This window comes from Doryrhamphus excisus, chromosome 20 (assembly GCF_030265055.1).
Source record: "Doryrhamphus excisus isolate RoL2022-K1 chromosome 20, RoL_Dexc_1.0, whole genome shotgun sequence".
NCBI classification, from domain to species: Eukaryota; Metazoa; Chordata; class Actinopteri; order Syngnathiformes; family Syngnathidae; genus Doryrhamphus; species Doryrhamphus excisus.
The window spans coordinates 7,256,042-7,280,798 of record NC_080485.1 but is presented as its reverse complement, the minus strand read 5'-3'; the positions used below and the strand labels follow the sequence as shown (position 1 = coordinate 7,280,798).

The following is a 24,757-nucleotide window of genomic DNA, read 5'->3' as shown; positions in this document are numbered from 1 at the left end:
CCTCATATTAATGTAATGTTGTTGTATGATTCACTTTGCATTTTTGCCAAAATATTGTCTGTCTTTGTAGAATTCGGCATGTAACAACGTAGTCCGTTTTCCCCGTACTTTATTGTTCGGAGAAATCGAGTGTTCAAACAAAGCACCCTACGCTTCGCTTACTCACTGCCTGTGCTTTTTTTTTTATTGAGCATGGCTGCTAAATAACATGACACGGGGCCAAAGAAAGTTGCGAGTGCCAACATGTTGTTAAAGAAGATGAGAAATACTTGAATTTGATCTCGTCAGGATGTCCGGTGTCCGGTTCCATCCATTTGTCATTTATGATTATATTGCGTTCTTCTCTTTTGAGTGTCTGGGATGGAGTAATTGGACTACATCACGGTTCGAACATCGTGTCTTGCTTTTTCAGAAATTAACTGATAAATTTTAAGTGTTTTGCAACCTAACAATCCGACACAAAATGAAGACTTAGCGTAATGTACGTTTGTACATTTGTACCTTTTTTTTTAGCACAAGTCATAATGTACAGTATTTACTTAATCAGTGTAAGACTATAAATCAGGGGTTTCAAACTCAATTTACCTGGGGGCCACTGGAGCTAGGGTAAAGCAAGGCTGGGCCGCATCAGGTTTTCAAAAAAAAAACAATGCATTTATTAAAAACAGAAAAATATTCAAACTTTTTCAGTGCTTTGGTTCCGATTTTCTACAATAAAAGCTCTGATAAAACATTCCACTGTTCTCAAATATCTTAATTTTTATTTTTCTGCACAAAATAAGATGAAAAATAAATAAACAAATTAAGAATAAAGAAAATCAATCAATCAGTAATAAATAAATATAATAATAAAAAACGGCAAATAATAAAAACTTAAGAAACCACATATAGTTGGTGGGTAGACAAATTATTTTTTTCAGATTAAAATGAACAAAGCATTATTAGAGCCCTGTAGACATGACAAAACACGACTATAGTCACATTTATACTCTTTTTATTTACAACATATTGCGCAACTGCAGGGTCTTGAGACACATGCTAACTCGCAAACTAGAGAGCTAGCGACCTAAACGGTAGCCTTCAAGTTATTTCCTTTAAACTTAAATAGCCAAAAACTTACCACTTTCACACGGATAGGGAGGATAACTATTAACAGTTATTTAACCTTTAACATGAACATTAATCAAACGTAATAATTTTTTCTGGGTACATGATACCATACAGCATCCATATCAAACTTGCGTGGGCCGCACTAACATTAAACTTTCATATCAAGGCGGGGGCCTCAAACTAGTGTCTAGCGGGCCACATTTGGCCCGCGGGCCGCGCGTTTGAGACCCCTTCTATAAATAGTCTAATATAAGACAACGCTGAACATAAGGTGATCCCTATTTTTTATGGCCCGTTTTGGAGAATACTTTTTAAGATGTGAGTGACAGGAAGAAGTCATTTGGTGTCATTAATGAATGCATAAATCTCTAGACCCCAATAAATATAAGACGACCAGTCTTTCAGACTAAGGAAAAGACTATCTGACCAATTAACATCAAAGTAAAATTCTTTGAGTTGGAGTACTTCATTTGAAAAAGGCTGTGTATTGTATTGATTGAAAGTGAAGTCAGCTTATGACATGATTGGTGGTGGATGCTGACTCAGTTCCATATATCTTTGCCTAAATATATTTATGTTATTCCACCACCGGTGTAGGACAGTCACAGAGTGCTCAAGGCAAGAGCCCCAGCCAAGGTACACCACTGACTCTGCAGCTCTTGGAAAGTCAGTTTACACCACACGCGGCAACTCTTTGACTCATGTCATGACATTTCTTTGAAGTATTCCGAGGGAGTGCCTATCCGAATAGATTCCCGCAGCGTGCCAGTGCAGGTAAAGCCAACTTTAAAATAACCCCGATGATGCTATTGTTCCTTTTTTTTTCCTCTTTCATACTAACACACACAACCACGCACGAACCTCTTCTGCTGCTTTCAACACATCTGCTGAGCCTCATTCAGGCCACAAGTGTTCTGTGTTGTGTTTTTCTAAAAAATACCACTCAATGACTGTTTTCAGCTCCGATCATACTTAATTAGTAAGTATCCCTCTACTTGAATGCCATGCATTACAGATAGAAATACAAACAATCTGTTAAAAACTGGATTACATGTTATTTTTGTTGCTATTTGAATTACATACGGTCTCATGATGTTTGCCTACTGGTCCTGCCTTCAGGTCTGCGCAGAGCTGAGGCTGTGCCGGCAGTGAGGAGACAGTCGGCGTCTCCAGTTGGACCAGGTCAGCCTCCCTGTGCGCACACGCACACACACACACACACACACATACATACATACATACATACATACACAGGTAGATATGATGTGACCAACATGGAATGTAGGTCAAGGGCAGTGATGCTGGAAGAATGCAGGAGATGCTGGAAGAGTGACCCTGATGTCCACACCCATAAGCCCCAGCTATCTGCACCCCAAGGCTGCCTCTAATCCACCCAATCAAGCTCACATTCCTTTCCCAATAGCCCCCGTGTTCTGTCATCATCAGCCGCATCCTCTTATTGAAGATAAAAGGTGCCTGTTGGCATGTAAATAGACCCTGTTATAGATCTTTATTCTAATATGAAGCTGCAATAGAAGATGAAATTGTGGTGTAACCTTCCTCTTTACTCTCTTCTTTGTCTCCTCTTTGTTTCTCCTCACTTCTTCTTCTTCTTTTCCTGCTTTTCATGGCTGCAAGCAGCTTTGAACAGAGGTCAGGCAACCCAACAGGAGCGAAGTCCAGTCTTGAGCCAATCCAATCCTGGTAAGTGATGGCAGAGCACAAGCAGGAACGCTAGTAGGTGGGGATCAAAAACAGGGATAAGTCAAGTCTATTTGACTCATATAATGTACAGTAGGTATCTTGAGGGCGGCACGGCGGTCTTTTGGTTAGCGCACAGACTCGGCCATCTCTGTGTGGAGTTTGCATGTTCTCCCCGTGCATGTGTGGGTTTTCAAATGTGAAAACTGTAAACAACATGTTTATGTGGTGGCATGGTTATTTTGGTTAACTATATATGGCTACAGTTCTCCCCGTGCATGCATGGGTTTTCTCCGGGTACTCCGGTTTCCTCCCACATTCCAAAAACATGCTAGGTTAATTGGCGACTCCAAATTGTCCATAGGTATGAATGTGAGTGTGAATGGTTGTTTGTCTATATGTGCCCTGTGATTGGCTGGCCACCAGTCCAGGGTGTACCCCGCCTCTCGCCCAAAGACAACTGGGATAGGCTCCAGCATCCCCGCGACCCTCGTGAGGAAAAAGCGGTAGAAAATGAATGAATGAAGGTATCTTGAGATGCATTAAAGAAAACCAAAGCACTTTGGCGGTGGAGGTAAGGAAAAACTCTCTTGAAGTAAGAAACCTTGAACTGGTTATGCAACTGTATGGATGTGTTGCTTTAATTGCTTTAGTGCAACATTTTGTGAACCTTATTGATATGCAATACTGTGGACATCTTCCCTATGCACTAAAACTGCACATTATGGACTGGCCTTTTATTGTGGCCAGCCTGAGGCACACTTGTGCAATGATCATGCTGTCAATCAGCATCTTAACTCATTCAATACCAAAGACGCATTTATACATTATTATAATCTCATCCCATCAAATCAATTCATTCATTCATTCATTCATTTTCTACCGCTTTTCCTCACGAGGGTCGCGGGGGCTGCTAGAGCTTATCCCAGCTGTCTTCGGGCGAGAGGCGGGGTACACCCCGGACTGGTGGCCAGCCTATCACAGGGCACATATAGACAAACAACCATTCACACTCACATTCATACCTATGGACAATTTGGAGTCACCAATTAACCTAGCATGTTTTTGGAATGTGGGAGGAAACCGGAGTACCCGGAGAAAACCCACGCATGCACGGGGAGAACATGCAAACTCCACACAGAGATGGCCGAGGGTGTGAGGTCTGTGCGCTAACCACTCGACCGCCGTGCAGCCCAAAATATCAGTTCTTAACAAAAAAAAGGGGGAGAAAACAAAATACACAAGCATAACTTTCACCTTGACACAAATGCAGCCATATATAGTTAGCCAAAATAACCATGCCACCACATAAACAACACAAAAAAATGTTGTTTACAGTTTTCACATTTGACTTGGCTCTGTGGCTGTTTTGTCATTTTAAAACTGCACCAAACATGCTGTCTTCTATTGTGGACTTGCATCATCACCTCTTTATACCTCTTCCGCCCAAAAACCGTCAAAGACGTATGTATATATTTACATATATACGTCTTTGGGAGCGAATGAGCTAACTATAAACCTTTGCCCGATGAGAACAGTTATTTTACGCCAAAGTTACACGGTGAAAACCCACGCATGCACAGGGAGAACATGCAAACTCCACACAGAGATACAGAGATGGCCGAGGGTGGAATTGAACTCTGGTTTCCTAGCTGTGAGGTCTGCATGCTAACCACTCGACCGCCGTGCCGCCATCAAATAAATTATTTTATGTTTTTCTTTGTGCGAGAGGCAAAAAGAGGTGATGACGCAACTCTCCACAAATGCATTTCACTTCGGAGCAATTTTAAACCACAAAAAACAGCCCCAAGGTGGCAGAGGTGTGTTTGCCTTGTGATTGGCTGGTGACCAATTTGGGGTGTAGTACTCCTTTCACTAGCACTGAGCTTGGCTCAGCTAGCTTTCAGTAAGTACGAACATTTTTTTAGGACCCAGGAACCCCTGCTTTGGATGTTGAAGATACTGTTGGTTGCAAATTGAATGTTTTATTTCCAGTGTATATAAAGCCTTGATTGATAGCTTGTAATGTCGGGATGCTGCGGTCCTAAGAGTACAGTACTCAGTAGCATGAAAAATGAGCTATGAATATGTTGCCAATAAGATGAGTGATGGCAAGATAATGTGGCGCTGCATTCATCTTGTGCCATATCTGTTGAGATGATAAGACAGTGATGAGAAAGGTGCTCTCTCAGTATCGTAATCCTATATTCCAGTGCAGCCCATCTGGCCTGGCTTCGTCTTTCCGATCCTTGTAAATGCTTCCAGAAGGGAGAGCCGGTTCTACATAGCGTGGTTTCACATCCCGCTTCTTGGCTCAAGGAGCAAAGTGCTTCTGTTTTTGCTTGTGTGGAATGCAATCATTGGTCCCTATAATTAGACAGCTTGGTTTAAAAAAAAAAAAAAAAAAAGCCAAAATGAGTTTATCGGACTGACCTGTCGCTCATGACAAGTTTATTAGCAGCAGCGATGGCAGTTAGCGCTCACAACAGCTACTAAACTTGTGTTTAATAAAGTCATGTTTTTATTGATGCCCCTGAGGGACATTCTTTAAGGTTGAGGTGAAAGGTCAGAGGTGGGGTCATGAGGGATCAGTGTCACTCCAAAAAGACACCTCAGGAGAGAGGATGATGCTCTTATAAGATTTATGAGTACTTTTTTCTTTGCTTTACTGAACTGCCGCCAACAGATGTAACAGTTTATATTGCACCATGAACACACGTCTTTCTCTTTTCGGTATGTTCTAAAGATATACAAACAGATAAAAGAGACAACTCATTATGATTGGGAACCACTTATTCTGACAATACAGTATCAATGTTATGAAATGCGATGCAAATATACACTCTGGTGGGGACGCACTTAAAAATGCTATTTTTTTCATATGATAACAAGTGTATTTTCATTCGTATACATGTTTATTAGGTAGATTACTTTTTCATTGTCAATTTAGCATCTTCATATTGAGTGTTGGATGACAATATGAAATCAGTGCTGGGAAAGCACGGCACGGCGGTCGAGTGGTTAGTGCGCAGACTTCACAGCTAGGAGACCAGGGTTCAATTCCACCCTCGGCCATCTCTGTGTGGAGTTTGCATGTTCTCTCCCGTGCATGCGTGGGTTTTCTCCGGTTTCCTCCCACATTCCAAAAACATGCTAGGTTAATTGGTGACTCCAAATTGTCCATAGGTATGAATGTGAGTGTGAATGGTTGTTTGTCTATATGTGCCCTGTGATTGGCTGGCGACCAGTCCAGGGTGTACCCCGCCTCTTGCCCGAAGACAGCTGGGATAGGCTCCAGCACCCCCCGCGACCCTCGTGAAGATAAGCGGTAGAAAATGAATGAATGAATGCTGGGAAAGCCTTTCAAACTCATGGACTCATTCGCTACCTAAGACATATTTATATATTTATATTTATATATTTTGTGAGAAAGGCAAAAAGAAGCAACTGCACAATAGAAAAGATGATATTGAGTGCAGTTTTAAGCGGTTAAAAACGGCCACAAGGTGGCAGAACTGTATTTTCTAAGACCTCGGCATGCATCTTTGCCATGCAATAACACGCTCCACAGCAAGCAGGAAGTACATGTACCTGTTACTGTACTGTACTCTTACACCTGTCCATTTTTCTAATGCATCACTTTCACCACAAAAGAATAACCGTCCTGTCTGCTGGACACTACTGGACCTTGGAGCGGCATTAGATTGAGTTAATCTTTGCGTCCCTTTCTGTCTACACTGTCATACATTGTACAATAATACTCCCACGCTCCAGTGAGCAAGTGGCGTCCCAATCAACACAAAGCCAGCCTGCTCGCTGCCACAGGATGGGAACGCTGAGCCCAGGCTGTGCATTCGTGTAAGCCACACATCCATTGGAGTAAGTGTGCACTGAAGTGTGTTAAGTCAGTTTGGATAAATGGGATGTTCTGGTCTGGTGTTCTATTACTTACTGTAACCATGCAACAGTTCAGTGTTTCTTCTATCTTATAACGTGTGTGCAGACATGGATTGTCTCTGAGGGGAGTTTGCATGTTTTTGTATATATAATGTGGTTTCCTGGTGACCAATCTGCCTCGTTCCCAAATTTGGCTGGAATAGGCTCCAGCTCACCTGGGACCCTAATGACGTTCCATGTTAAAGCAGCAGTATGGGTCATGTATGTTCCTGCAGGACTCCCCTGTACAGCTAGTACACCAATGTCATTAACTACAGTTGCTGTAGTGAAAATGTATGTGTTAACTTGTCCACTACTAGTATGTACCAGGGTTCAAGGTTGTGAGTCATACCAAAAATAATAATTGTACTTTTTTTTTTGACTCAGTCTTTGATATTTTGTTGAACCTGTTGGAAATTTGTCCTGTATTTTTTTTCTCCAAACATTATGACCATTTTTTGTGGAGTTACATGGTCCAATCTTGTAATGTTAAAGAATCCTTCCATATCCCATTTTCCGACAATTCCTGAAAATTTCATCCAAATTTATACAAAACTTTTCCAGTGATTTTGAAAAAAAAAAAGACAAAGATAAAAACAGGCAAAAACATGACTTCTGCACTCTACTTGCAGAGAGATCAAAGACCTAAGTTCATTTAAACAAGACGCTGTTTCAGCTATATCACAAAGCTGAGATGCCGTTTTTTTCTTGAAGTATACATACTGTAACTTCTTAGCACATCTACATGTTGGTTTGCAAAATATCAAAGTGGACCTCATATATTTTGTGAGAAAGTCAAAAAGAAGCAACTGCACAATAGAAAAGATGATGTTGAGTGTCTTTGATATTTTGTTGAACCTGTTGGAAATTTGTCCTGTATTTCTTTCCAAACATTATGACCATTTTTTGTGGAGTTACATGCACCAATGCCGAAAATGGTCCGATCTCGTGATGTTAAAGAATCCTTCCATATCCTATTTTCCGACAATTCCTGAAAATTTCATCCAAATTTATACAGAACTTTTCAAGTGATTTTGAACAAAAACAAGACAAAGATAAAAACAGGCAAAAACATGACTTCTGCACTCTACTTGCAGAGAGATCAAAGACCTAAGTTAATTTAAACAAGACGCTGTTTCAGCTATATCACAAAGCTGAGATGCAGTTTTTTTCTTGAAGTATACATACTGTAACTTCTTAGCACATCTATGTGTTGGTTTGCAAAATATCAAAGTGGACCTCATATATTTTGTGAGAAAGGCAAAAAGAAGCAACTGCACAATAGAAAAGATGATGTTGTTGAACCTGTTGGAAATTTGTCCTGTATTTTTTTCCAAGCATTATGACCATTTTTTGTGGAGTTACATGCACCAATGCCGAAAATGGTCCAATCTCGTAATGTTAAAGAATCCTTCTATATCCTTCCATATCCCATTTTCCGACAATTTTCTGAAAATGTCATCCAAATTTATACAGAACTTTTCAAGTGATTTTGAACAAAAACAAGACAAAGATAAAAACAGGCAGTTCATTTAAACAAGACGCTGTTTCAGCTATATCACAAAGCTGAGATGCAGGTTTTTTCTTGAAGTATACATACTGTAACTTCTTAGCACATCTATGTGTTGGTTTGCAAAATATCAAAGTGGACCTTTGCATACATACATTTTTCACTATGTGGCCCTCTGTGGAAAAAGTTTGCACAAGGCCTGAATCCAAAAAGCAACAGCATGTAAGGACAATTACATATGCAGCCCATGAAGCAAAGCAACATGTAGCAATGACGACGACTAATGTAAGACAGCTGAACAGGATGCAAGTGGAGGTAAGGAAGTAATTGGCGTATAGATAATAGATGGATGTGTGTGCATACTTTGGCCCTCCGCTGTCTCGTGCAGCTCAAACATACTTAGTGGATGACTTAGTACAGTATGTTTGGTGTCTTGACTCAAGGCCCAACATCTTGCGCATACTCCACTAATGACGTTTTATGGAGGTCACAAGTATGATGTGTGCGCTCGCTCATGCTTTCTAAATCTTCCCTGCACAGTTTTACCCAGGAGGGACTGGGGCCCTCCGTCGTTCCCTCGTCCTGAGTGGTTCCCTGGAGCTAGGCGATCATCAGGTACACATACATTAGTGAGACGCATCTTAAAGGAACTGTACGTGGAGGGTTCCTCCAGCCAGACATTATTTCTCTTCCTGCTTTGCATTTGTTTATAGTCTTTGGAGGCCATAAGTGTAACGCTATGCTGTATGTTCAGATGTTATTTATGCAGCTCCAGACTCAGGATACACCTGGAGTGACTCGGACAACCCTGAAGTGACAGGTAAGTCTAGCTGATAACAGTGCGGTGTCAGCCACCTGCTCGTATTGCTGCATGCTGCATGTGCAAAAAAGGCATCATGCATGATCATGTGACTGATATGGAGCACAGACATGTGTGTTGATTGTGTGCGAGTGATGTTCATGTTCATGTGTGGACGAGCGAGAAAGAGAGCAAAGCAGGCTACACTTTGAGCATGTGATCATTCTGCACGATGCCGTTGTTTTCACCGGTATGGGATTGGGTGGCAATCATGACATGACCAATCGCAACCGTGGAAATGAGTGCTTGCCCTCCGAAGTTCAATGTGGGGATACTAACAGGTCTCAAACCATCCTCCTCTAGCTCAGGATCACAGGCCTGATATCTCAGACTTTGAGCGCTGGTATTATAACATTGGATCATACCGTAAGTGTTTTTCTCTTCTTTTTATACGGGACTAACAAGTCTTGGGAGTCACTTTATTATGCTCATGTCACAACAAGTAGCCGCCTGTAATTGTAAACATTGTAAACACACCACCTTTTTAAATGGTCACATTTGTTCTCTACGGGTTTGCTTTTTTTGGGTCGTGTGTTTATAAAAATACTTGACAGGATGCTTGATCTCTTTCCATTTGGCATGTTGGGATTTGGTTAAAGGGTTGGTGAAGTGGGAAATTAAAAGCGGCCTCATTCGGTACAGCAGCTGCACTCTAATTATACTTTCATCCACTGACCGAGTGCAGTACATGGCAAGGTTTACAACAATATTCTCCTAATATTACAAGTTTTTTCTTGTTATATTACAACTTTATTCTCATACATTTACAACTTTATTCTTGTAATATTATGATTTTCTTGTAAATTAATTACTTTCTTGTTGCAAATTGACCACTTGGTTCTCTTTTTTAAAAAACTCCAAAATCTGATATTTCGAGTATTACATTTACAACTTCATTCTCATAAATTTACAACTTTATTCTTTTTTCTTAAAAAAAAAGATTTCGAGAATAACTTTATATTAAACAAAAATTTGATTTAACGTTAGTAAAACGTTAAAGTAAACATTAAGGACTTAATTCTCATAATATTATGACTTCATTTTTGTAAATTTACAAATATATTTTCCTTATTTTAAAAATAAAAACTGATATTTCGAGTATGACGTCTTAAATTTACATCTTTATTCTCATACATTTACAACTTTATTCTCTTTTTCCTAAATAAAATTTTGAGAAAGATTTCGAGAATAATGTAGTAAGTTTTTCCTTGTTATATTCTGACTTTATTGTTGTAAATTTACAACTTTATTCTCTTTATCCTAAAAAAAAATTAGAGAAAGATGTCAAGAATAATGTTGTAAATTGACTACATTTTTCCTTGTAATATTCTGCCTTTATTGTCGTAGATTTACGACTTTATTCTCACTTTATTATGACTTTTTTTCCGAGATTTTGAGAATAAATAAGTAAAAAAGTAATATATAATTTATATAATTTATAATTTATAATCTCATTCTCGTAATATTCTGACTTTGTAATTTCTGACTTTACTCTCATAATTTTACTAGTTTTTCATCATAATACTACCATTTTTTTCTTGTCAAATTTACAATTTTATTGTCGTAATAGTTAAAAATGAAAAAAAAAATTTTTTTTCTCGACACTACTTTAACAATGCAGCATGTTATATAACAGTTGAACTTGTTTGTCATCATATGCTTTCACATTTGGATTACAAGTTGTTCATTGAAGGCAGTAGAGCTACAGACTTAAGAATACGCTTCACTGTTAAGTCCCCCTCGCCACAATGTCAAGCTCGACATGTTATTGCTCATTTAGTTCCCCCAGTAAGAGTAAATAATTCTATTTTCCGACATGTCAAAACTACTCCCTTAAGTGCGATTAGGGCAAAGTCATTTCACTTGTTTATTGGCTCAGTTCCGGGCTGTTGACAAGACCCAAAGAACCCTCGCTGACCGATTACAGGTCGGAGCAGCATCTCTTTGATGATGCCCGCAAAATAAATCTGAAAAGAAAGCAAATTCCTTCCCAGCATGCACCATTAAAATCCTAGCAGATGAGAGCCGGAGCCAGTGGGAGAGTTGCCGACTGTCCCACAGCAGCGTGCCTGTTTGGCATGAGACGCATGTCAAAGCGAGGTGACGACTGAGCCTGTGTTCTTTTTAGTGTCCCGAGCCGCTGACTTGGAGGGCAACCGCCAAGCGCCGCTGGATACAACCCATACAAGAGGTGAGTTGTAGTCCATATGGCTGCAAACACCTGCTTGTATCCAGCCAGGCATCAGCTTTCACATCCATAAATCACATTTGACATGTGACAGATTTTCATGCCAAGCCCCTTTTGCATGGTAAGTGACTTGCTTGTATGCTATCATCTGTGCAGTGGAGACAGTGGACACGTGGAGACCAGATGCAAACCTTTATGAATCAGGTGAGATTTAAATCAATACTTTTAGTTGTGCCTATCGGTGGATCTGCACCGGCACCAAGTAAGTCCCCAGCATAGACTCTTAATACAGACCAAGCTGAGGTTACCCGGGGAAAAGCATCTGGCTTTGTGGCCAGACTGTAATTGAAGGGATGTTGAGATAATGTCAAACAGCATGATGGCTGGAGGATAAAAGCGGCCCCGTTTGCTATCATGTTTACCGAGAGCACATGCTGGAAAGTGGACAGCAGCTGTCTTTGTGGGACATTCCATGACAAAATAGACTTTTTGTTTGTTATTCTGACGTTTTTTTTTTACTCTGATCTGCATATTTCCATTCTTTGATGAAGGAGATACTAGTGGTACGTTCCTTGTCTTGTCTTTAAGATAGCAGAAGTCAGTTGAGCAGGTTAAAAATGTTTTTTGTCTGCTGCTGTCTATTCATGGGTTACTCCTTGGATCAAGTTTGGTGTCTCTGGCTAAAAAAAATCATTTTAGGCGAAGATGGCAGACGTTTAAAATGTTTTCTCAACATGTTGAGCCGAAATGTTTTTTTACATTAGAAAACATTTCTATTCATTCATTCATTCATTAATTGTGTACCGCCTATCCTCACGAGGGGTGCTGGAGCCTATCCCAGCTGTCTTCGGGTGAGAGGCGGGGTACACCCTGGACTGGTCGCCAGCCAATCACAGGGCACATATAGACAAACAACCATTCACACTCACATTCATACCTATGGACAATTTGGAGTCGCCAATTAACCTAGCATGTTTTTGGAATGTGGGAGGAAACCGGAATACCTGGAGAGAACCCGGAGAGAACATGCAAACTCCACACAGAGATGGCCGAGGGTGGAATTGAACTTGGGTCTCCTAGCTGTGAGGCCTGTGCGCTAACCACTCGACCGTGCAGCCTCTTTTCTAATCATTTACTTCATAATAAGTTCATAATACAATATTCCCTTTTTTCATTTAATTGGTTCCAGACCTGACTATGTGTTTCTAACATTATTAGAGCCCTCTAGACATGAACTAACACCCCTATGGTCACCCCCCCCTATGTATTAATCAATATACTAGACAGAATAAGAGAAAATACGACATTTGAGACATAAATAAGACTTGTACTTGTGTATGTTGCTGTAAATGCATTCCAGGAAATGACGTTGGGAAATCAGAGTTGAGTTTTAGCTTGCAGGGTACTTCAGTACTTCATGTTGAGAGGTAATTCAAACATGCAATAAAAGCCTGTTGTTCCGATGACCAAGTTCATGGCTTTTGTGTCTCACCGGTAACAGTACAGTAACATTACTGCCACCTGGTGACCAGAATAGAATACCATCATTGCAACGCCTTTGAATGCATCTTCTGAATATATTTGTGTCAGACACATTTAGACATTTTTATGCTTGAATACCTAATTTAGGCAACAAATGTGTACAATTTGCTTAATTATACATATATTTTGACTAATATTTGTCATGATGTATTATTATATTTTTGAAACACGTTGATAGCATGACGCTGGGAAATTCGAAGCACAAAGTGGTGGCGACGACTGTAACGATGATATTTATGTAGTACATTTTTAGGTCTTTATCTGTGTTGTGTGAATTGTTTTCCAGGTTTCAATGTGAGAGAGCAGGCACCTGCACCAAGAGCACCAGAACCTGTGTCACAGGGAGACCCAGGTATAAGGGGTGGGGTAAAATACTAAATAAAACAGGGTATTATCATGTCAAATATATACAGTGTAATACTTTTGTGACAGTAGTAACGTTTGTTGTGGTGTATGATGTGTATTATGTGAAACTATTGTTTTTAAGTATGATGAGGAAGAATTACCTTCCCTTAGACTGCAAGGTTGACTTGGTCTTCCTGATGGATGGGAGCTGGAGCATCGGGAAGCGTCGTTTTAAGATCCAGAAGGACTTCCTGGCTGAGGTGGCTCAGGTCATCAACATTGGCGTGGCTGGGCCCATGATGGGCGTCATCCAATATGGGTCGGCTCTCGTCTGTCCTGTTATGAATAGACATTCTCAGATTGAGCTAAATCTAAAGTGTGTGTGTGTGTGGTGTTCAGGGACGACCCCGTGACAGAGATCAGCCTGAAGAGCCACTCGAACTCCAGGGACGTGAAAACCAGCATCGCTAAGATTGTGCAGAAGGGAGGACTCTCCAATGTGGGTGAGTGCCAGCTGCCGCACACAACGTGTGAAAGCGTTATTGTTTTTTTTATATTTTTTTTATGAGCCAAGCGCATTTTCACATGCAAGGATAGAATTAGAGCTAAATTTGTTGCCAGATGCTGTTTGCTAAATTACAGTCCTGCGTCTGTAAACTGTGTTTTTCTTTGCCTCAGAAAGAAATGCTTTTTGTCAACGCGCAGAGAAGGTCGGGGGTTAGACAGGGGGGTCTGAAGTGAAAGTGGCATGTGTCCACTACCACATGTGGCTTTTGGGTCAGCTTTAAATGTTGCACACTGATACAAATAGCATTGTTTGTGTTTGCTCACTCTCTAATCATGCAACAGTGTGAGACGTTATAAAAGTCACTAACAGAGGGTCCCGTGTTCGGCCATTTTTAGACTAGCATGCAGCCTTTGACATAGCAAATGACAGGATAACACCAACTGTATAGTTTATAGACATACTAGTGTGTGCTTGTATAAAAGATACACATGTGATTATAGTTGTTATGTCTCACATATGGCGCATGTATAACGGTCAGGAGACACTGGCAAGACCCCCAAACCTCAATTATTTGATAAACTGAGACTTTATTTTAGCTAAGCCTGGAGAAACTTGTTTTTCATTTCAGTCCCTTGCTATAAATCTGTAGTTCTTCTTATTCATTGCCATACCTGCTGTCTGCCATCGCGTTGCTGCCCTCTTGCGTTAAAACAGGGAAGGCCTTGTCCTACATCAACAAGTTCTACTTCAGTGACGCCAATGGGAACCGAGGAGGAGCGCCCAATGTGGCTGTGGTGCTGGTGGATGGCTGGCCCACAGACAAGGTGGAGGAGGCGTCCCGGCTAGCGAGGGAGTCCGGCATCAACATCTTTTTTGTCACCATTGAGGGTCCTGATGACAACGAAAAGCAAAACCTGGTTGAGGCCAACTTTGTGGACAAGGTACGACACATTAAGGATCGTGTTTGTCAAATGTTATGCAATGGTGGGCACCAAAACAGTAGCTGGTGCTGGTTTGGTTCAAGTCTGGAGCAGGCCTAGAAACAGTTTCCTCATATAGTACGAGGATGGGCTGCATCAAGTACTCAAAAAAAAATGTACTAAACAAAAAAAATTGTTTCATTCATTCATTTTCTACCGCTTGTCCTCACGAGGGTCGCGGGGGGTGTTGGAGCCTATCCCAGCTGTCTTCGGGCGAGAGGCCAAGCCAATCACAGGGCACATATAGACAAACAACCATTCACACTCACATTCATACCTATGGACAATTTGGAGTCGCCAATTAACCTAGCATGTTTTTGGAATGTGGGAGGAAACCGGAATACCTGGAGAGAACCCGGGGAGAACATGCAAACTCCACACAGAGATGGCCGAGAGTGGAATTGAACCCTTTTCTCCTAGCTGTGAGGTCTGCGCGCTAACCACTCGACCGCCGTGCAGCCCGCAAAACTGTTTCAAGTATTGAAAAAAAATATAAAAAATATAAAAAAATAATAGTATGTAGTAAATTGACAGAGAGCCATCCTGTGGGAGTTTCTCATCGTAATGCTGCTTCAACTTCCTCGGTTCTGTACCTCCACAGGAAACTTGTGCATGACAAGTTTTGCACGTCTTTTTCGTAACTTCCTTTGCGCAACACAATGAAATACCCTTCACTTCCTGGTTGCGGTGGAGCCTGTATTTCAATGCGAGAGATGCAGGCCGAGTTCTTATAAAATGCTTGGCTTAAAACTGTACCAATCGTGCTCTCTTCTATTGTGGCGTTAAATTGTAGCCGTGATTATTATTATTATTATTATTATTATTATTATTATTAAGAACTTGTCTTGTCTCTTGTTTATTTTGGAGCAAGCAGCAGATTTTCCGTTGACATGAAATGTGTCTTGCGGTCCCGCAGGCTGTGTGTCGCACAAACGGCTTCTTCTCCATGCCCGTGTCCAGCTGGTTCGCTCTGAGAAAAGCCATGCAGCCTCTGGTGAAGCGAGTGTGCGACACAGACCGACTCGTGTGCAGCAAAACCTGCCTCAACGCCAACGACATCGCCTTTGTCATCGATGGCTCCAGCAGCGTGGGTACGGGCAACTTCCGTACCGTGCTGCAGTTCGTGGCCAACATCACGCGAGAGTTCGAGATCTCAGACACGGACACGCGAGTGGGCGCCGTGCAGTACACGTACGAGCAGAGGCTGGAGTTCGCCTTCGGTCAGCACAACAACAAAGCCGAGCTGCTCAACGCCATCAAACGCATCGACTACTGGAGCGGAGGGACCAGCACGGGAGCGGCTATCACCTACACGGCAGAGCAGCTCTTCAGCAAGTCCAAACCCAATAAACGCAAGATTATGATCGTTATCACGGACGGACGCTCCTATGATGACGTCAGAGTACCTGCACTGGCTGTCCATAGTCAAGGTGAACACCCGTCTCTCTTTGGACTCTTTTCAGCCGTCCCAAAGGACACCATTGGCACAATGTGCAGGTTAAGGCCGTCCAAGAGACCAACTTCTGGACAATTTAGAGTAGGGGTGTCCAAAGTGCGGCCCACAGCCCATTCCAAAAATATAAACGTACAAGTAACCAGAGAAAAAAACAGCAAAAAATGTAAAATCAGCAGTAATTTTAAAAGAATAAAGTCAAAATATTAAAGACGAAAAAGTAATATAACAAGAAAAAAAACATATTTTTATTACAATTGTGTAGTAATATTTAAAGAAAAAAATATTTACATTTAAATAGGTAATTTTAGCAACATAAAGTTTGAAATTAATTCATTCATTCATTTTCTACTGCTTTTCCTCACGAGGGTCGCGGGGGTGCTGGAGCCTATCCCAGCTGTCTTTGGGCGAGAGGCGGGGTACACCCTGGACTGGTCGCCAGCCAATCATAGGGCACATATAGACAAACAACCATTCACACTCACATTCATACCTATGGACAATTTGGAGTCACCAATTAACCTAGCATGTTTTTGGAATGTGGGAGGAAACCGGAGTACCCGGAGAAAACCCACGCATGCACGGGGAGAACATGCAAACTCCACACAGAGATGGTCGAGGGTGGAATTGAACCCTAGTCTCCTAGCTGTGAGGTCTGCGCGCTAACCACTCGACCGCCGTGCCGCCCAAAGTTTGAAATATTAAAGAATTTTTTTTTTATAAAGTAAGAATTGTAATAATTATCAATATTTGAATTATTATTATTAATACTTGTTTTCCCCAATAATCATTTCACAATATTATGATAAAACTAAATAAAATTGGAATTTATGGAAAATTACATTGGGGAAAAGTTGGAACATGAAAAAAAAACAAAAACAAAGCAGCTGTAATTTTACCAGAATAAAGTCAAAGTGTTGAGAGAAAAAAAGTTGTATTCTAACAAGAAATATTTAGCAATTTTACAAAAATAAACTCATAATATTATGAAGACAACTCATTTAAATATAAAATTAATATTTTTTTATTTTAAGTTGTAATATTATGAGAAAAAACAAATAAAATTAATATTTTGAAAATGATGTTGGTGGAAAGGATATTATGGGAATTAAGTCATAATATTACGAGAAGAAAATTTACAAAATATTTACGTTGAAATTTTAAAAAATTGACATCAATCAATATTATCAATCTGTATTATTGTGGAGTTGTTATTGTTGGCTTCCAGCTAGAGATGATATCATCCTCCTCTTTTGGTTTCCTCCATCTATTTTTTATGTGTAAGCATCCTTCCTCCTCCTGTGTTGCAGGCGTGATCGCCTACTCCATCGGCATTGCCTGGGCCGCCCAGGATGAGCTGGAGTACATCGCCACCGACCCCGACAAGGAGCACTCCTTCTTTGTGGATGAGTTTGACAACCTGTACAAATTTGTGCCCAAGATCGTCCAAAACATCTGCCAGGAGTTCAACTCCCAGCCCAGAAACTGAGGATGGTTGTAACGGGGGTCCGGGCGTCTTGGTCCTGGGCTGTCCTAACGCAACACTGACTGTAAATTTACTCTTTCTGTTGGCCATATGTGCCACATTGGCTGCAGCTCCTCGTATTTGAACAGGGAGGGATGTTCAATTAGGTGAGGATGGGGGGGGGGGGGGGGATTCCGACAGAACAAATCTTTGACAATCAGTATTTGTTCCCAAATGGAGGAGTGGTGCTGATGAGAAGGAGACTGAATCCTGTTTGTCTTATGTGCTTGCACTTTCCTAATCCTCTTAGTGGCTCTAAATGTTGTACCACGCTCTAGTCGCCTTTTATGAACACTAAACGTCGAAATCAGGGATGGCCCTTTGCAGCCCACGGCACATACTAAAAAATATCATTGAACAATTAAAACTATTTTTAAAAATGGAAAACGAAAACTAGAATGAAACAAAGTATTAACAGAAGAATCTCTATTCTAATTAGAAAGAGTTGTAACTTGAAAGTTGGAAAATTAAGTTGCAGAAAAAGTTATTAATATAGCAGATGATCATTACGCGAACAACAGAACAGAAGAAATGAAACACCTTACTAATATCTGAATAAAGTCCAAATATTAAGAGAAAAAGTCATATTCACCCAAGAACAGAATTTTACGGGAATGAATGATGAGGAAAAATAATGTCATTTAAAAAAAAAAAAAATTAAGACAAATTTAAGAAAAAAAAATACTGTATATATTCTTTTAAAGTTGTAATGTTATGAGAAACAAAACAAAAACAATGTTTGGGAAATGACCATATTTTCTGGACTATAAGTGGCACTTTTTTTCCTGGTTTGGCTGGCCCTGCCACTTATACTCCGGAGCGACTTCTATGTTTTTTTCATGCTAACAGCCAAGAAGGGGGCGCTAGGCTTGTTTGCCAGTATCCTATCACTCGGCTACCACTAAAAATCTACAATGAAAACATCAAAAATCATATTCTGCAGTTTACAAGCTGCAAGTAAACTAGTTATGTTGTTTGGGCGCTAGTGCATGCATGCATGTTAAGTTCATTGGAGGCTCTAAATTGTCCATAGGTATGAATGTGAGTGTGAATGGTTGTTTGTCTATATGTGTCTTGTGATTGGCTGGCGACCAGTCCAGGATGTACCCCGCCTCTCGCCTGGAAGTCAGCTGGGATAGGCTCCAGCATACCCCCGCGACACTAGTGATGATAAGCGGGATAGAATATGGATGTATACCTGCAAGACTCTTCCAATTGTAATACCCTCATTTGTGATTCATGATCAAAGTTGGTCACACATAGTTGCTAATTGCTAGCTGGTACTAATTCATTATAATTGCCCACAGACCAATGAGGGCGGGGGAAAAAAACCTATGAATCATGTTCTTTTTTAGTCCACATGAAAATACTGAACAGTGAAGATGAACAGTGCCCTCTAGAGGGACAAGCGTCTCACTGACCTCCTCACAACTTCGAATTTTTCTCTTTATCACGTTTTTTTTTTCAAAAATATCAATACAATAATCTGTAACATGGGCTAATGTTGCGGCCATTACCTACACCAAGATAAACAGTACAGTACAGTGGTCCCTTACAATATGGCCGATCGATTAGCACGCCCTCATTATATATTTACACAAATTAATGATGGCTGTGTCATGGTAGACTATGGTCTATTATCCGTCAAAACATAATGAAATACAAGTCATATATAATATTCTGGTCACTCGACAGCAGTAAAAAAAGAAAAAATGCGATATTACCTTAACATGTCCGACATGATACTGCAATTTGGAGGTGAACTGGCTAGCTTGCTAGCTAGCGGCTGTTTCGAGTCCCTGCAGCAAATGGTTGAACAATGTGTCTTAAACAATAAGAGGCGTGTAAATGTGTTATTTCATGTCTACTGGGCTGTAATAATGTTATAAAGCCGTATTTAGAAAGTCATAATTGGGTTTTCTGTCCAAATATATTCCATATATTGTCTGTGACTTTCTGTTCATAATAGGTGTGCTATTTAAAAGTGGTACCAACATGATTGACCAATGGAAAGCATCTTTACTGGCACGTGGCACTTCCTCTTGTGGCTTCTTCGATTATGTTACTTTTATATCTAGCTCTGTAAAGTGAATCTTGTTGTTTTTTGGGCTCCTTGCAGACTATGGTTCTTATGTTGCTGTGTTGGCATGAATGGTTGTTGGAATGAGGCTTATGGGCACTGCATGACTTCTTTATTAGTTCAGAGTATTTATGAATTTCTCCAATTTAAGTCATATTTGTACATATTCATATTCACATCTTTTTTTTTTGTTGTTGCAATTTTTCATAAAATAAAGACAACGTGACAGAGTCGTTTCCCGAACATGTGCATGATGAGAATGATTGACACCAAAGCCGAGTTGATCGTTTACAGCAGGTTTTATTTTGAGCATTGCTTTGATTTACAAACCAGTGACTGAGAAAATGGCTCCTTTGATGCTTGCACTCCTCATCAAATTGATTCGTCTCGCCTCACAGTTACAGTAGGATTAGAACTCGCAGGTCATTTCACCTCACACCGTGTTAGAATGTGAATGTATTATTTGAGAGCGTCCTAAGTACTGCGCTAAGTTCCTGCTAAACACTGGACTACCGTCAATAGCTGGGCATGACACATCACGTTGTAATCGAGCATGTCCACACAGTTGGGAGGGGGGACTACAAACAGTACAAGCCATTCAATTGGAACAAGAGCAAACTGGCCAAGATCAATGAGTTATTCCTAGAATGGACATCAATAACCAACTTTTTTTCATTAACTTTAATAGGATAACCAAAAATGGTTTACTTTAGACACAAATGTTTGTACGTTAATCTTACTTGTCAAGTGTACAATAATCTACCAAACAGACAATATAGTGTATCTGCTCTGTGTCACTCTACCAGCCTTGCTGTGAAAATGCACAAAACTGATTCCCAAACACATTTATCAAAAAGGAGCACTCAAACTCACACTGCACAGTTAATTTTAAGACTGAATATATATTTTGTCTATTATAAGCATTTGTCATTTTACACCCGATGTTAAAATCAGCAACCAGATTCGTTTGTGTGCCGTCCCCCTCCCTCCCCGTTCCCCCCCTAAAACAAGCTTGTTAAAATAACATTACTGAGGCCTTTTAAAGCAAAGGCACATTTGTCAACAAGTGTTTTCAAAAAGGAAAATAAAAAGGCAGACCAGCAAGCAGAGTCAGTCAGGGAAGCCAAGGAGAAAAGAAAACTTACGGGGCGTGTCTGATGAGGGAAAAGGCCTGAGGGGTGTGGGCTGGAGTTTGAGGAGCAGAAGACCGGCTTGAAACCTTCTTTATTCACTCCACACACTTTCTTTCACACGTGTCCTGAGCCTCCTTGCTGTGGAGGTGAAGTCTGTAGTTGCTGCTGGGCGCTGCGAGCGGTCACACCCAGGCCTGCCTGGATGCTAGACGGGGGGGAGGGGGCAGGAGGACAGTTCTCCTCCGGACTGGCCTCCCAGCCCGACCTTCACGTGGTCAGCCCTGGCCTGTTTGCAGCTACATAGTCTGACAGGAAACCAGAGGGCGCTGTGGGGTGGAATTGGACCCGTGCCTGTAGGTCTCTTCCCCTCCTGTGCCTCTATTGGTCCCTGATGACGGGAGGCGGAGTCGGGGGAGGGGGCTACGGGGAGAGACGCCTCACTGCGTCATACAAATACCTTTGCGAGAGCGTCCGCCCCGGCGCTGGCGATGTAGCATTTTGACGGATGAAAAGCCACATCGTGAATGGACTCCTCAAACTTCTTCCTGTGAGCCGTGAACTCTTGGATGCAGGTTTTACTCTCCAGGTTCCACAGTCGGATGGAACAGTCGTGACCTGCAACGTGGACAGAGTCAGTGTCTCAGGGTGCAACACTTTAGCACTAATATATATATTTATAATATATATATATATAACATTTCGTTGGCAATTTCACTACTGTGTTTTTGTGCAATGACAATAAAGGGAGTCTATCTATCTATCTATATATAGGGCGGCACGGCGGTGGTTAGCGCGCAGACCTAACAGCTAGGAGACCAGGGTTCAATTCCACCCTCGGCCATCTCTGTGTGGAGTTTGCATGTTCTCCCCGTGCATGCGTGGGTTTTCTCCCACATTCCAAAAACATGCTAGGTTAATTGGCGACTCCAAATTGTCCATAGGTATGAATGTGAGTGTGAATGGTTGTTTGTCTATATGTGCCCTGTGATTGGCTGGCGACCAGTCCAGGGTGTATCCCGCCTCTTGCCCATAGACAGCTGGGATAGGCTTGCCCATAGACAGCTGGGATAGGCTCCAGCACCCCCGCGACCCTCGTGAGGAAAAAGCGGTAGAAAATGAATGAATGAATGAAAACCAAAGCACTTTGGCGGCGGAGGTAAGGAAAAACTCTCTTGAAGTAAGAAACCTTGAACTGGTTATGCAACTGTATGGATGTGTTGCTATAATTGCTTTAGTGCAACATTTTGTGAACCTTATTGATATACAATAATGTGGACATCTTCCCTATGCACTAAAACTGCAAATTATGGACTGGCCTTTTATTGTGGCCAGCCTGAGGCACACTTGTGCAATGATCATGCTGTCAATCAGCATCTTAACTCATTCAATACCAAAGACGCATTTATACATTATTATAATCTCATCCCATCGTCTATATGTGCCCTGTGATTGGTTGGCGACCAAAGTCAGCCCCCGAAGTCAGCTGGGATAGGCTCCAGCATACCCGCGACATATAATAATATATCGTTTGTACAAATAAAGAACTTCCCCTAGAAAAACCTAACCTCTCTGCAGTTGAGTAAACATACATATTAAGTATTTTGACCGTAAAGCAAAGTGTGTATTTTACTGTGTGCCCCTCTTATGTAGTTTTGGCCAATCAGGTGCAGGTTAAGACACTTACTGCCCGACATGAGATAGAGTCCATTTGGGTCCACAGCCAAGCTGGTGACAGCATCCAGGTGTGCCACCATCGAGTGGACCAGTTTGCCAGTGTTGTTGTCAAAAAATTTGATGTGTCTGTCCTCCTGGGCTGTGATGGTGATGGGGAGGGTGGGGTGGCTGAGGATCTTGTTGATGTGACTGGGGGGACCTAGGTAATAACAGAAGGGCATGTAGAAACTATTATAAAAATACATGATATTGGCAAGACTCACTTTTTAATGTGTCAATCAAACAGATCATACAAATAATGCCGACAATGCATTATGATCCATCTCTTATTGAAATACTCATGTTAGTAAAGTCCACCTTGCTCTCCATTGGACTCCAAACTGAGGACCTGTTGACGCGTCTCCATGTTGAAGAGGCCGATCTCGCCACTAGTGAAGGATGTAACCAGGTGAGCTGGTTCGCTGCACACCAGATCCACAGAAGAGGGCACCCCCAGCTCTGATGGAAACACAACCACACATCAGTTACACAAAAGTTGCGTTGCACATTATGAGATAAGATTCAAATGATTACTTTTATTTTCATTGAATACTGCAAGGGCAGGAGAAGTGCTGTTGGCGTCCCACAGTCTAACCGTCCCGTCAGCTGAGCAGGAAAGGAGACGCTGGTGTGCGCTGCTGTACACCAAGCCCCAAACCGAGTCGGTGTGTCCACACAGCTCCCCACGCAGCACTGAGGAATCTGTTGACACGCACAACCAAAACTTTAAATTATTGTTATTTATTCTAAATTATTTGTACAAATTACTGTTTACACTGTACATTGTTCATATTTGATGTAATCTATTTATTCTCCACATTATTATTTATTATTTATTATTACACGGGAGCCAGGCAACGACATTTCGGTGGCAATTTCACTGCTGTGTTATTGTGCAATGACAATAAAGAAAGTCCATGTCTATCTGTCACACACCAGTACTCCATTAATCTGAATGGTTCTCATTTGCCCAAAAAAGGTGGCAGTATTACCATAGGAATCATATGGGTCAATGTTGGGATTGGGCATGTTCCAACATTGGATGGTGCCGTCCACTCCTCCACTGAAACACTGCTCCCCACTGCTGCTCATGACCACACTCAGTACAGCCCCCCTGTGGGTTGAAGTATAACAGGCTTTTAAAAGGCTTGCCTCTCAAACAACATGACAATGTTTTCATTTGTTAGTGTTTGTACCTGTGGGCCCTGAAAGTGTAGATGGGCTCCACATCTAAAGATGTACTCCTGTGGACACAATTCTCATCAATCACAAACTCGGAAGGCACACGGCACATTGTCTTCACTCTCAATTGTATCACATTAGAGGTAGATGTTCAAAGATGCTGTGATGAAATGTAGTATTCTACGCAGGTGTCACTAGGTGTCAGTAATGTTACTGTAATGTTCGGTGAGACACACAATTATCACATACTACAGTATTAATTGGCCCTGTACCCTAGAAACCGCCCATGAATGATACGGGAAAAGGCCGAAATGATACTGTGTCAAAGCCCAGGGCAGTGATACTGATAAAATATAGAGTTTAACCATGTCCAGTATCAGTCCCCGTAGCTGTCCACTCAGAGCGCGCTGCTCTGGTATCGTGCCCGGGAAACAACCAATCAGAGAACAGCACACAAGTGCTTAGTGCCTAGTGCTTCTCCAATCACCAAAAAACCCAAACTTGATTAATGGAACTTTAATTGTCAGACAAAATAAGATAAAATAAGACTGTTGATAAAATATTATTGTTGAAATATTTTTGCAATTGTTGTGTTTACACTGTTTAGATATAATACATGTAATAAACTGAACATTTTCTGGAAACAAAATGGTCTTTTGATTAAATAGTATGTGATAATAAGCTCATGATTAAATAGTATGTGATAATAAGCTCATGATTAAATAGTATGTGATAACCTATAAGTATCAGACTTGATGGCCTGAACAACAGCCTTTTGTTGCAAGATTGAATCATCTCACAATAAAATCTTAACACAGGTTAATGCTGCAGCCATAGCTCAACAACAAAAACAACAAAAAACTCAACTCTAAAACCCTGACGCCACTTCCTGTCTGCTTCCCCAATTTGTTCCCTTTTGCACACATTTACAGCAACACACAATCTTAAGTCATATTTACTGTATTCCATTTACACATGAGGAATCCTACTTT

General features: G+C 41.2%; 2 protein-coding genes across 7 annotated transcripts in view; one reads left to right on the top strand and one right to left on the bottom strand.

The window, feature by feature from the left end:
• The window catches only part of vit (vitrin), a 32,006-nt gene extending 14,231 nt beyond the window's left edge, over positions 1 to 17,775 (top strand). For 3 of the 5 annotated variants that reach the window (XM_058058320.1, XM_058058324.1, XM_058058323.1), the window contains exons 9-23: positions 1,708 to 1,746; positions 1,834 to 1,884; positions 2,230 to 2,292; positions 2,752 to 2,814; positions 8,798 to 8,872; positions 9,012 to 9,077; positions 9,420 to 9,482; positions 11,245 to 11,307; positions 11,461 to 11,508; positions 13,133 to 13,198; positions 13,363 to 13,510; positions 13,591 to 13,694; positions 14,414 to 14,640; positions 15,596 to 16,109; positions 17,443 to 17,775. In XM_058058320.1, coding sequence (XP_057914303.1) covers positions 1,708 to 1,746; positions 1,834 to 1,884; positions 2,230 to 2,292; positions 2,752 to 2,814; positions 8,798 to 8,872; positions 9,012 to 9,077; positions 9,420 to 9,482; positions 11,245 to 11,307; positions 11,461 to 11,508; positions 13,133 to 13,198; positions 13,363 to 13,510; positions 13,591 to 13,694; positions 14,414 to 14,640; positions 15,596 to 16,109; positions 17,443 to 17,621 — 1,769 coding nt within the window. In that variant the 3' untranslated portion in view covers positions 17,622 to 17,775. The remainder of the gene's footprint in view (positions 1 to 1,707; positions 1,747 to 1,833; positions 1,885 to 2,229; positions 2,293 to 2,751; positions 2,815 to 8,797; positions 8,873 to 9,011; positions 9,078 to 9,419; positions 9,483 to 11,244; positions 11,308 to 11,460; positions 11,509 to 13,132; positions 13,199 to 13,362; positions 13,511 to 13,590; positions 13,695 to 14,413; positions 14,641 to 15,595; positions 16,110 to 17,442) is intronic. The other 2 variants (XM_058058321.1, XM_058058322.1) reach the window with 2 other exon arrangements.
• A 2,242-nt stretch (positions 17,776 to 20,017) lies between these two features.
• The window catches only part of LOC131107880 (striatin-like), a 30,292-nt gene continuing 25,552 nt past the window's right edge, over positions 20,018 to 24,757 (bottom strand). For both annotated transcript variants that reach the window (XM_058058326.1, XM_058058325.1), the window contains 6 exons: positions 23,780 to 23,827; positions 23,576 to 23,697; positions 23,118 to 23,285; positions 22,902 to 23,042; positions 22,555 to 22,743; positions 20,018 to 21,485 (listed from right to left, as the gene is read on the bottom strand). In XM_058058326.1, coding sequence (XP_057914309.1) covers positions 21,316 to 21,485; positions 22,555 to 22,743; positions 22,902 to 23,042; positions 23,118 to 23,285; positions 23,576 to 23,697; positions 23,780 to 23,827 — 838 coding nt within the window. In that variant the 3' untranslated portion in view covers positions 20,018 to 21,315. The remainder of the gene's footprint in view (positions 21,486 to 22,554; positions 22,744 to 22,901; positions 23,043 to 23,117; positions 23,286 to 23,575; positions 23,698 to 23,779; positions 23,828 to 24,757) is intronic.